The 11,807-nt window shown below is 40.0% G+C and overlaps 1 protein-coding gene across 6 annotated transcripts in view; it reads right to left on the minus strand.

Moving 5' to 3' along the window:
- Positions 1 to 11,807, minus strand: part of YIPF1 (Yip1 domain family member 1) — a 293,231-nt gene that overhangs the window by 206,613 nt on the left and 74,811 nt on the right. For all 6 annotated transcript variants that reach the window (XM_044085462.1, XM_044085465.1, XM_044085463.1 and 3 more), the window contains exon 6: positions 10,933 to 11,049. In XM_044085462.1, coding sequence (XP_043941397.1) covers positions 10,933 to 11,049 — 117 coding nt within the window. The remainder of the gene's footprint in view (positions 1 to 10,932; positions 11,050 to 11,807) is intronic.

Raw genomic sequence — 11,807 nt, forward strand, 5'->3', positions numbered from 1 at the left:
TTAACAGTGGGAGACAGCAGAGTGCTTGTGGAGAATGACTACTTGTTCACACCAGACAGAAGAGGAATAAATGTATTCCATTATATAGGGAATGCCGAGAAGCAGGTGTGAGATTCAAACTGCTGTACCTGGCTATCCTCAAAATATTTTTTCCCTGGAGGAACAAAAACACTTTTGTTGAAGTACGTGCTAAGGAAGAAATACAAATGTTTGTCCAACAAAAAGTGAGCTGTGAAACAGAAGGAAGTTCTGCTTTGTTCTTAATAAATAAATATAATGAAGACCAAAGACAGATTTGTGCCAGTGAAACCTTTTCCATTGTTTCAATGGAAAATGATTGAGGGAGGGGAAAAAAGCACAGACTAGAGAGTGCACTGGAGATGAAGCAGAGAGAGGGTATGGGAGATGGAAATGAACAGAAATAGAAAAAAAAAAGAATCTGTAAATACTGGTCTTTCTTGGACTTCGTTAAACTTGTAGGGGTCTCTAAAAGCATATGCCCTACTTCATGTGATTAACGTTTGGAGACTAAAATCAGTAATTTGGAAATTGACAAATGTGGGATTATAAAGCAATAATTATATTTGTAAAACCTGACAAAACAAGAAAATCTGGAAATAATGGACTTGTTTGGCCTTTGTTAAACATGTAGAGGACTCTAAAGCATATGCCCTATTTCATGTCATTAATGTTCGGAAAAATACTCAGGAGAGGGGAAGATGAGGAAGAGAGTTAACTGCAAGTAAAACAGTGGTGCATGATTTTCTCTGTATGTTATAAAGTAATGTTTTTTCAGTTATGGTTAAAGCATAACAGAAGAAATATCAGTGTGCTTTTTCTCATTCTTGCATACAGGAATGACTGTTTAGACCTTTAGCTATATAAAGTAATAAAGGAACAAGTTTTGACAGAAAGCAAGTAAATTAAAATATTGAATATTAAAAAGGTCTTTTTTCTGGTAAATAGTGCTGTATCCAGTTTCTCATGTCACTAGCAGACAAGCTGATTAAAGAGAAATGGTTTGGAGAAAATGTTTTCTGAAAGCATTCAAGTGTTTTCCCAGCTGGGAGAGCTATAAATATAAGGTAGAACCAGACAGCACTTGAATCACAGGCTCTACCATGCGTCTTAGCACGGATAAGCTTTCTTTCTGTTTAGCTCGAGTCTGTTTGTGGCTGCCAGTTTGGAACATATGTTCCCACTAAGGGGGTAAAACTTCAGTATTTGACAGTGTACAAAGTTTTGTTATTAAGCTAACAGGTTTTAGGAGGTATTGTGTGTGTGTGTGTGTGTGAATTTTTATTTGAGGGTTTTCAGTAAAACAAAAAGTTCTGCAAGACGTGACACAAGCTTAATGGAGATGACAAGAAACAGCTGTATAAGAAATTAACCTGCCAAGCAGTGCATACATGTAACACAAAAGCTGGAACTAGATACTTAAAAAAAGCTGCTGTACATAAAGGTGGGAATAATAATCCCTTAAGAATATGATTCTTTCTATAATGCTTTAAACATTAATGGCCTTACAGACAAATCCAAAGAAGAAAAAGTAGTGAACTATATTAAAAAATGTAGAGTGCAAACAGCTATGCTACAGGAGACACACTTGGAAAGAAATGAACATGTGAATTTGATAAAGAAAGGTTTTCAGGATGGTTATTCTGCAGAATACCTTGAGCAAAGGAACAGAGAAGTCCTTGTATTAATTGCAAGAGGAGCTCAAATAGTAATAGAATAGGAAAAACAAGGCAATAATGGTAGATTTGTAGTACTAAGGGGCTGCTGGCAAGGGAGGAGGATTACACTGGAATGCATTTATATTCCACCAAAAACCTATAGGTGGGGACTGAAATTTAATTTGTAACAGTGAAGATGTATCTGGGGGCCCATGAAGGGAAATACAACACAGGAGAGTAGACTTTTGAAATTTATGCAAGAATTTGGCATGGAAGATGTGAATTCACTACTAGGAATTCGGAGAAAATTTATATATTATTTACCAAGACACAAAAACTGGGCTAAGCTAATCAGAATTTACATTTCACAGGAACATATGCATTTAACTGAAGGTCTTAGTACACACCCAATAACTATTTCAGATCACGCACCAATGTTGTTGTTGTGTCTTTCGGCTTTTTTCCGGTTAGGGGTCGCCACAGCGGAACTCCGGTCCGCTAATGATTGGTAGTTGATTTTTTTATGTGCCGAATTACCAGCCCTGACGCACAACCTTCAATGAAGGTACGCCCATTCACGCATGTCTCCACGCAGAAGACACTCTAGCTGAGAATCGAACCGGACAGCGTCTTACTGTGTGGCGACAACGCTACCGCAGCACCACCACCGCGGATTTTCAGATCATGCACCAATAAAAACTAAAATAAAAACACAAAGTAAAAATACAGTAGAAGTAAAAGAAAATAAGATACGGTTAAGAAGTAAAAAGAGTAACTTAGAAGGACTGACAAATATCAAAAGTATTGCAAAATTGGGGACTCTCATAGAAAAAGAAGAGGAGCAACTGCACAATGCTAAATAGAAAATAAGGGACTGTCTTGAAAATATGCATGAGTTTCAAAAGATTGCTGTTAAGCAACTTTTTTTGATAACTCTAGAGCACAAAAACTTTTAGTGTTATGACTTAGAAAGTAGAAAGGGCTGTCACCAAGCTTAGGGAGCCTATTACAAGGAAGATAGCTAGGAATCCTGTAGAAGTATTAGAAATATTTTAGAAACTCTTTTAAAGTCTGGATAAAACAGAGAAATATGGAAATTAAGAAAATGTATAAATGGATAGGTTTATGGAAGAATTAAATATGCAAAGGCTAGAGGGAGAGGAGGCTCAATTACCAACAGGATAGGAGTGATGAGATAAAAATTACATGGTATTCCTGTGGAAGGTTGGAAGCTAAAAGGGAAAAAAATGATGAAGATCTGGAAAGTTTTGTTCAACAGTATTGTAGGAAGAGGAGGAGTACCAACATCCTGGAAGAAAGTGGTAGTAGATGTACTACCTAAAGAGGTTAAAAATCCATCAGATCCAGTTTTGTACAATCTCATTTCAATATGAAACCATTATTATAAAGTAATTACGCCTATAATGGCTAAAAGAATGGCAAATCCGATGCCAATATTGATAGATATGGATCAATGTGGTTTTGTGGAGAGGAGGCAAACATTTGACAACATAAACAGAACAGACATGATCCAGATGGAAGCAGAATGTAAGAAAATACCACTGTTGCTGGTGGGTCTTGATGCAGAGAAAGCATTTGACAGAGTAAGTTGGGATTTTATGAGCAGTGTAATGGACGCATTTGCATTCCCTGTAAAATTATGACTATGAGGATATATGAAGAATCTGAGATAATCTCTGCTAGAGCAGAGGAACCAGAGGGGTGGTCCCCTCTCCCCTTTGTTATTTGCATTATATTTAGAACCATTGGCAAAGAAAATAAGGGACTCAGAAATTCAAAGATATAACTGGTATGGTAGTAGAAATTCAAGGATATAACTGGTATGGTAGTCAAGAAAAGCTCGCTCTATTTGCAAATGACATTTAATACCTGACAAAACCAAAAAGGGGCATTACAGTGTTGTGGAACATATTGAGACACATTTCAAACCTTTTCGGGATACAAAGTTAATGAAGCAAAAACAAAAGCAATTGTGGTAAGTTATCTTCCCACACACAAATCGTTTCGGCAACATTCATACATATGGGGACATGATAAAATGATGTACATAGGAGTATGGATTAAAAATGATACTGGTGTGGAAGGTAAGGAAATGTGAGAAGAGACTAAACAAAAGATAATACAAAAAAGGAGAAAATGGAAGCTCTGTTATATGGATACTGATAGTAAGATACAAGCAGTGAAAATATTTTAGCCCAGTTAGTCTTATACACTGGTCAGACATATTTTATCAACCAGAGCAGAAGTTCTGGATAGCAATTAATAAAGAGCTGGAGGATTTTATCTGGGAGGGGAAGATGGCAAGAATCAAGTGGGACAAGCTGATTCTTCCAATAGAACAGGGCTGATTGGGATTACCGGAGTTGAAGGGGTATTTCAGAGGAACACAGTTAAGGCTCCTATATACAGCACAAGCAGAAAACTATAATCCAAAGAGGAAAGAGATGATGATGAAATGAGGGGGAGAGCTCAAGTAACACGGAGAAACTGAGATTTTGGATGCAGACCTTTAAGGAGAACAATAATCATATAAAATATTATATTCATAAAGTAGCAAAAGGTCTTCACATGGGAATGGAGAAAGGAGATTCTGCCAATAGGGGTGACTGCAATTAAGGATACAGACAATAGGCAAGAGGTGGGAAGGAATACATTGGAGAAAACTGGCAAAGGAATCAAGGTACTGGGAGCAAATAACTAGAAAGGGAAATGTAATAGAATGGGAAGATGCCAAGAACTTATTTCGACTGCAGGCTAAAGACTGCCTTCCACATAAAGGATTGATATCAGAGTATAGAAAAAGAGAAAGAAATAGGGGGGAGTCCTAAATGAAAGACCATCACTGGTGGAGTTTTTAGTAGAATCTAGAACAGAAGTTGCCATTAAGACAGGAATAATTAGTACAGCATATAAAATATTGCATTATAGCTATAAAAATCAGTCCCAGCCACTGGGGATGCCCAAGCCAGTGCATTTCTTCATGCTGGTCCCAAGCCCGGATAAATGGGGAGGGTTACATCAGGAAGGGCATCCGGTGTAAAACCTCTGCCAAATAACATATGCAGACAACAACACATATTTCCATACCGGGTTGGTCGAGGCCCTGGTTAAGAACGACCGCCAACAGTACTGTTAGCCAACAGGGTGCTGGCGGAAATTGGGCTACTGGTTGGCCGAAGGAGAAGAGGGGGAAGGCATAACTGAAAGCATAAAGAGAGGAGGAAGGTTAGGAGTGTAGTAGTGAGGGTAGGAACTTTGAATGTTGGCAGTATGACTGGTATAGGGAGAGAGCTAGCTGATATGATGGAGAGAAGGAAGGTTGACATATCGTGTGTACAAGAGACCAGATGGAATGGGAGTAAGGCCAGGTGTATAGGAGGTGGGTTCAAACTGTTCCATCGTGGTGTGAATGGGAGGAGAAATGGGGTAGGGTTATCCTGAAGGAACAGTACGCCAAGAGTGTTTTGGAGGTGAAAAGAGTGTCGTATAGAGTGATGTTTATGAAGCTGGAAACTGATGGTGTAATGATAAATGTTGTTAGTGCATACACTCCGCAAGTTGGGTGTGCGATGGATGAGAAAGAAAGATTTTGGAGTGAGATGGATGAAGTGGTGGTGAGTGTACCCAAGGGTGACAGACTGGTGATTGGAGCAGACTTCAATGGACATGCTGGTGAAGGGAACAGAGGGGATGAGGAAGTGATGGGCAGTTATGGTGTTGAGAGGAATGCAGAAGGTCATATGGTAGTGGATTTTGCGAAAAGGATGGACATGGCTGTGGTGAATACGTAATTTAAGAAGAGGGAGGAGCATAGGGTGACGTAGAGGAAGATGCACACAGGTGGATTATATCCTACGCAGAAGCGCCAGTCTGAAGGAGACTGGAGACTGTAAAGTGGTGACAGGGGAAAGTGTAGTTAGGCAGCATGGAATGGTGGTCTGCAGGATGACGTTGGTGATCAAGAAGCAAATAGTGGTGACAAGAACAACAGAATAAACCACTAGTCCTGAAGGAACCAACTCAGCGGAAGCAATAATACGTCCTTTAATAAAAATCACAACTCACAGCATGAAAGATGCATAAAAAATCAAAATGAAATCTTATTTCATGGATTAAGCGCTTTCATCCACCAGTATGTGGACTTCATTGTGATCAAGAAGAGAAGGACAAGTGTGAAAGCAGTGCCAAGGATCAAATGGTGGAAGTTGAAAAAGGGTGATTCTGAGGTGGAGTTCAGGGAAGAGTTAAAACAGGCACTGGGTGGGCAGTGAAGAACTACAGAATAGCTGGGTAAGTACAGCATAGACGGTAAGGGAGACAGCTAGAAAGGTGCTTGGTTTGACATCTGGACAGAGGAAGAAGGACAAGGAGACCTGGTGGTGGAATGAGGAAGTACAGGAGAGCATACAGAGGAAGATGATGGAGAAGTGGGATTGTCAGAGAGATGAAGAAAGTAGACAGGCGTATAAGGAGATGAGGAGCATGGCAAAGAGAGAGGTGGCAAAGGCTAAAGATAAGGCATATGGAGAGTTGTATGAAAGGTTGGACACTAGAGAAGGAGAAATGGACCTGTACCAATTGGTTAGACAGAGGGACCGAGCTGGAAAAGATGTGCAGCAGGTAAGGGTGATAAAGGATAGTGAGAGAAACGTACTCAGAAGTGAGGAGAGTGTGTTGAGCAGTTGGAAAGAGTACTTTGAAGGGCTGATGAATGAAGAGAATGAGAGAGAGAAGGTTGAATGATGTGGGGATAGTGAAACAGATTAGCAAGGAGGAAGTATGGACAGCTACGAAGAGAACGAAAAATGGAAAGGTTGTTGGTCCAAATGACATACCAGTGGAAGCATGGAGGTGCTTAGGAGAAATGGCAGTGGAGTTTTTAACCAAATTGTTTAATGAAATCTTGGAAAGTCAGAGGATGCCTGAGGAGTGGAGAAAAAGTATTTTGGTACCTATTTTTAAGAATAAGGGTGATGTGCCGAGCTGTAGTAACTACAGAGGGATAAAACTCATCAGTCACAGCTTGAAGTTATGGGAAAGAGTAGTGGAAGCTAGGTTAAGAAGGGAGGTGATGATTAGTGAACAGCAGTATGGGTTCATGCTGGGAAAGAGCACTACAGATGCGATGTTTGCTCTGAGAGTGTTGATGGAGAAATATGGAGAAGGTCAGAAGGAGTTACATTGTGTCTTTGTGGACTTGGAGAAAGCATATGACAGGGTGCCTAGAGAGGAGTTGTGGTATTGTATGAGGAAGTTAGGAGAGGCAGAGAATTATGTACGAGTGGTACATGATATATACGAGGTTAGTGTGACAGTGGTGAACTCTGCAGTGGGAGTGACAGATGCATTTAAGGTGGAGGTGGGATTATATCAAGGATCAGATCGGAGCCCTTATTTATTTGCAATGGTGATGGATAGGTTAACGGACGAGATCAGACAGGATGCCCCATGGACTATGATGTTTGCAGATGACATTGTGCTCTGTTGTGACAGTAGGGACCAGGTTGAGGAGACACTGGAGAGGTGGAGATATGCTCTAGAGAGAACAGGAATGAAGCTCAGCAGAACTAAGACAGAATATGTGTGTGTGAATGAGAGGGAGGATAGAGGAATGGTGAGGATGCAGGGAGTAGAGTTGGCGAAGGTGGATGAGTTTAAGTACTTGGGATCAACAGTTCAGAGTAATGGTGAGTGTGTAAGAGAGGTGAAGAAGAGAGTACAGGCAGGGTGTGTAGAAGAGTATCAGGAGTGATTTGTGACAGACGGGTACCAGTAAAAGTGTAGGGTAGTGAGACTAGCTATGTTGTATGGGTTGGAGATGGTGGCATTGACAAAAATGCAGGAGTCAGAGCTAGAAGTGGCAGAGTTAAAGATGTTAAGTTTGGCACGCGGTATGACAAGGATGGACAGGATTAGGAATCAGTATATTAGAAGGTCAGCTCAGGTTGGACAGTTTGGGGACAAAGTCAGAGAGATGAGATTGTGTTGGTTTAGACATGTGCTGAGGAGGGATGCTGGGTATATTGGGAAAAGGATGCTAAGGATGGAGCTGCCAGGTAAAAGGAAAAGAGGAAGACCTAAGATAAAGTTTATGGATGTGGTGAGAGAGGACATGCAGGTGGCTGGTGTGACACAGCAATATGCAGGACAAGAAGAAATGGAAACAGATGATCTGCTGTGGCGACCCAAAATGGGAACAGCCGAAAGAGAAGAAGAAGCTACAAGAATCAAAGGCTGTTAGAAAAGACTGGGAAAGAGATTAAATAAGCAATTCACAAAGAAACAATGGGGTGATATCTGTATCTCTCCCAAATATGCAACAAAATCTAGAAGATTTTGTTTTTTTTTTTGCCTTGAAGTACTTACACAGGTATTTTTATACCCCAACAGACTTCAAAGAATTTTTCCTCAGGTATACAGCAAATGTTGGAGGTGTGATGGGGCAGAAAGAGGTAACTGGTAACATATTTTCTGGGAGTGTAATAAGTGGGTAGACTTTAAGGATTCCCTGCAGATTGCACTGTCACAGATGCTGAGTTAGCTAGTTGGAGTGACTAGGGAAATTATTTTTTTGAGCTGTGATATAAACTGGGAATTGCGTAGACAGAGTAAGGCCTTGCTGAATCTAATTATGATGGCTGCCAAAAAAGAAATTACTAGAAAATGGAAATCAAAGTCTAAAACAACTTCACTAGAAGTAGTGAAGATAGTAACAGAGTTAAAACTGGGATCTTTAGAAAAAGGTAGGAGCAAATTACATAGGAAAAATGGGACCTATGGGATCAATACATGCACAGAAAGAACAAGGTTTAAAAGAAGGCAGGATTTGAATGAACTTTGTAATGGTCGACTAACAATGACTGGATATGTTAAAAGTGATGTATAATATTTGAAGCTACAGTTGTGTCAGCATGGTTTGGAATGTATAATGTTTGCAACGGAGATTGTGTGGCTATGGTTTATTGTCATTTATATAAATGTAATATGGCCTATGTCATACATGACAATGTAATAAAGAGGTTTCTTGTTTACAAAAAAAAAAAAAACACAGTTTACAGAGTGGAAACTTTTTCTGTTGACATACCTCCTTCCCTGTTCCCCAGGTGGGGCTTTTATTTTTATGTGTGTGCAGTCTATGGGGTCCAACACTTTAGGGAAGTGTGGTACTGCACAGAATTCCTATATTGTTCTTGCTCTCTACTGTGGGGTAAATGAGAAACAGATGTGCTCCCTTGCATGGAGTAATATTGCATTTAAAAACTGATATAATATTCTACAGGCTGATGCTTGTGACACCCCTAATGCACATCCTGTGGGTCTCTGGAAAGTACAAATAGTAGTATATGCAACGCTAAATTTACCTTTGTTTCCAATGGGATGGGTTCTGCATGATTTCCCTGGGGCCTGAGAAAGGAGGGCAGAGGCTGCATATTTCCTCCAGTGTTTCCCTGTTCATCCTATCTGCCCATCAGTTTCTGTGTTATGCAGTTCATGATAAGTCAAACAGGGTCTAAACACCCTTCTAGCCAGAGGTCTGGTGGCGGCAGCAGCAGCAACACCCTGATTTATAGTCTGTTGCACATACAGAATAATAATAGCAGCAGCAACCGCTAACATGCTTTTTTTTTTCCTAAGTGCGATCGTGCTGTATTCTGAACAATTTTGGTGTACATGATTGCTTTACAGCTTCCTGAATAGCTCTGCCATGAAGGATTGGTTAATTACTATATACTTTGGCTCTTTACATTTTCATTAGCATAGTCTGCTGTTTCTCTTTTGCTCTATACATCCTGTAAAGCCACTTAATGAATATCAAATAGCGTGCTAATGTGTTGGCAGCATGCTGCACCATCAACACAATACCTACACTTCATGTAGCTGTTATTGAATCCAGCCCACTATCACTTTTCTGACTTTTTTGTCAAATTCTGTTTAAACTTTCACATGGGCTGAACAACATGTACCTCAGACATGGAAGAATGCATAATTTCTTCCTTAATATCTTCTAGTGAAGACAGAGTTGGTCGAGTCTTTAGTTGCACATGCTTCCCTACGGTTAGTGTTGCTGCTACTTCTGCTTTTGCTGAGGCATTCAAAACATCACAGGCACATGTACTTGTACATTCCTATGTTGGCAGAAGATCATGTTACTTACTTTCAATCTGGCATCAGTGCCCAGAAGCAAAAGCAATACATCTTGTACCAGCTTTAAAACACATTGCCAGGAATGTGCTAAAAGAATGAGGCAATTTAGTGCCTAAAGTGTTACATTTAATGAAGATGAAATATTTTGCTCACAGAAATGTCCACTGCCTTGGTTGCTGTGCCTGGGATTAATGAGTTTATTACTGTCATCTTCTTCTAGACATTGATAATATTCAAAGTTATGGAAGCAGAAGCAGCTTTCAGGCCTGTCAGTTAGTGCCCTCCACAGCCTAAGAGCTTTTTTTGGAGCAGGTACGGGGAACGGGAGCATGAATGCTTGCTTGTAGGATAACTACTACCCAATAAAGCTTGTATAGGAATTGGGACCCAAAACTTTGGAAGCTTTGCTCTCATACATACAGACAATTTTTTGGCATCCATGTCTCAAATACATAATTAGACAGGATCGGTGAACTGATCATAATCTGGACGTTATGCCATAGCCGAATATCATATCATTAAGGACTGCTCTCTTTTAAACACAAACAATCATTATTTGGCATTCAGATGATTAAATAACCAAACTCCACTTCAACTCAAAGCCAATGCAAACTGAGGCAACTTCTAAACTCCAAATATTTTCGGCAGACAATGGTGCTAAATGGACAATGGTAAATGATGCATATGGACAATTTAGAGAAGCCAAAAAAAAAAAATAGCATGCTTTCAGAAGATGGGAGTAAGCTGCAATACATACACATACAGACAATAACTGGCAATAATAACTGAACTACAGACCTTTAAGCTGTGAGGCAGAAAACACAACCACTGAGCACTATGCACCTTTACATGGAATGCCATACATGCCTAAATCATAGCTTAGGAACATCTCTTTCTGAAAATTCTACTTCTTCAAGGTCTCTGTATATCCAGCAATAATGCTATTAATGAAGATGGAAACTATATTCAAGAAGATCAAATGTAACTTCACCAATGGTACATTCTCAGATGTCAATTTCAAGAATAATTTTAAGCAAAAAAAAAAAAATTAAATTATAAAACAAAACTGGTAAAGACGAACTATGCTAACCTTTTCTAAATTCTGGCATATAGTTGTAAGATGAGTCACCAAGGTGCAGAATAAAGTTGGAGATATTTCCACTTATTGCAATCGCAAACACTAGTGTGGCACATATCCAGAAAGGACCTAAAATGAAAAAAAAAAAAGGTAAGTAAGAAACAATCGTTCTGTTTTCTTATACTGAATGTGAGACTTCGATTGATTCTGAATGTTTTCCCAAGACACAAGTATAACTAAACATCTTAATGTTTTATTATCATTAGTATATATATTTTTTTTACTGCTTGCTGACTAAAAAAATCCAGGTGGACAAGAACCCACCTTCAGAAAATGTGCAGGATAAAAAAGCTCTAATGGTACAATGACAGAATATCACAGCAAAAGAAGGCATATGTACCACAGACACTAGGAGGGAGTGCAGTTTGAAGGATGGGAGTGAGTGACTGATAACCGCTCACCCATCCTGGGGGAGGAAAGCGTCTCTGGCTTGAGGCTTGGATGATACCCACAGGGAGCAGTAGAAGCAGAAACTGCAGAGCATGATCTGCCATTTGGCCAGGCAGAGCATACAAGTGGAAACATGCATGTTCCTCATGGTAGGTAGCACCAGCAGAACTCTAGCATGTTACCACTGAGAGTCTTACACCCTAGGGTAAAGGCAGAGCAGTCCACTAGGCTTGATACACTGGCCTGCTCCTCATCCCTAATTCTCATCTCTTTGGGAGAAGGAATGAGTTGATTAGGTTCTCCAGCCAAGGAATAATTGGGATGAAGGGCTCTTGTCCAGGTTGAAGGTTCCTGGCTCTCATCCCCGAGAGAGGAACAAATGGGTTGACAGAGAAGGAAGGAAAGCCACCACTGGCCAAGACTCAGTGGATAGCAAA

Source organism: Protopterus annectens, chromosome 10.part0 (genome assembly GCF_019279795.1).
Source record: "Protopterus annectens isolate FY-2018-M chromosome 10.part0, PAN1.0, whole genome shotgun sequence".
Classification (NCBI taxonomy): domain Eukaryota; kingdom Metazoa; phylum Chordata; order Ceratodontiformes; family Protopteridae; genus Protopterus; species Protopterus annectens.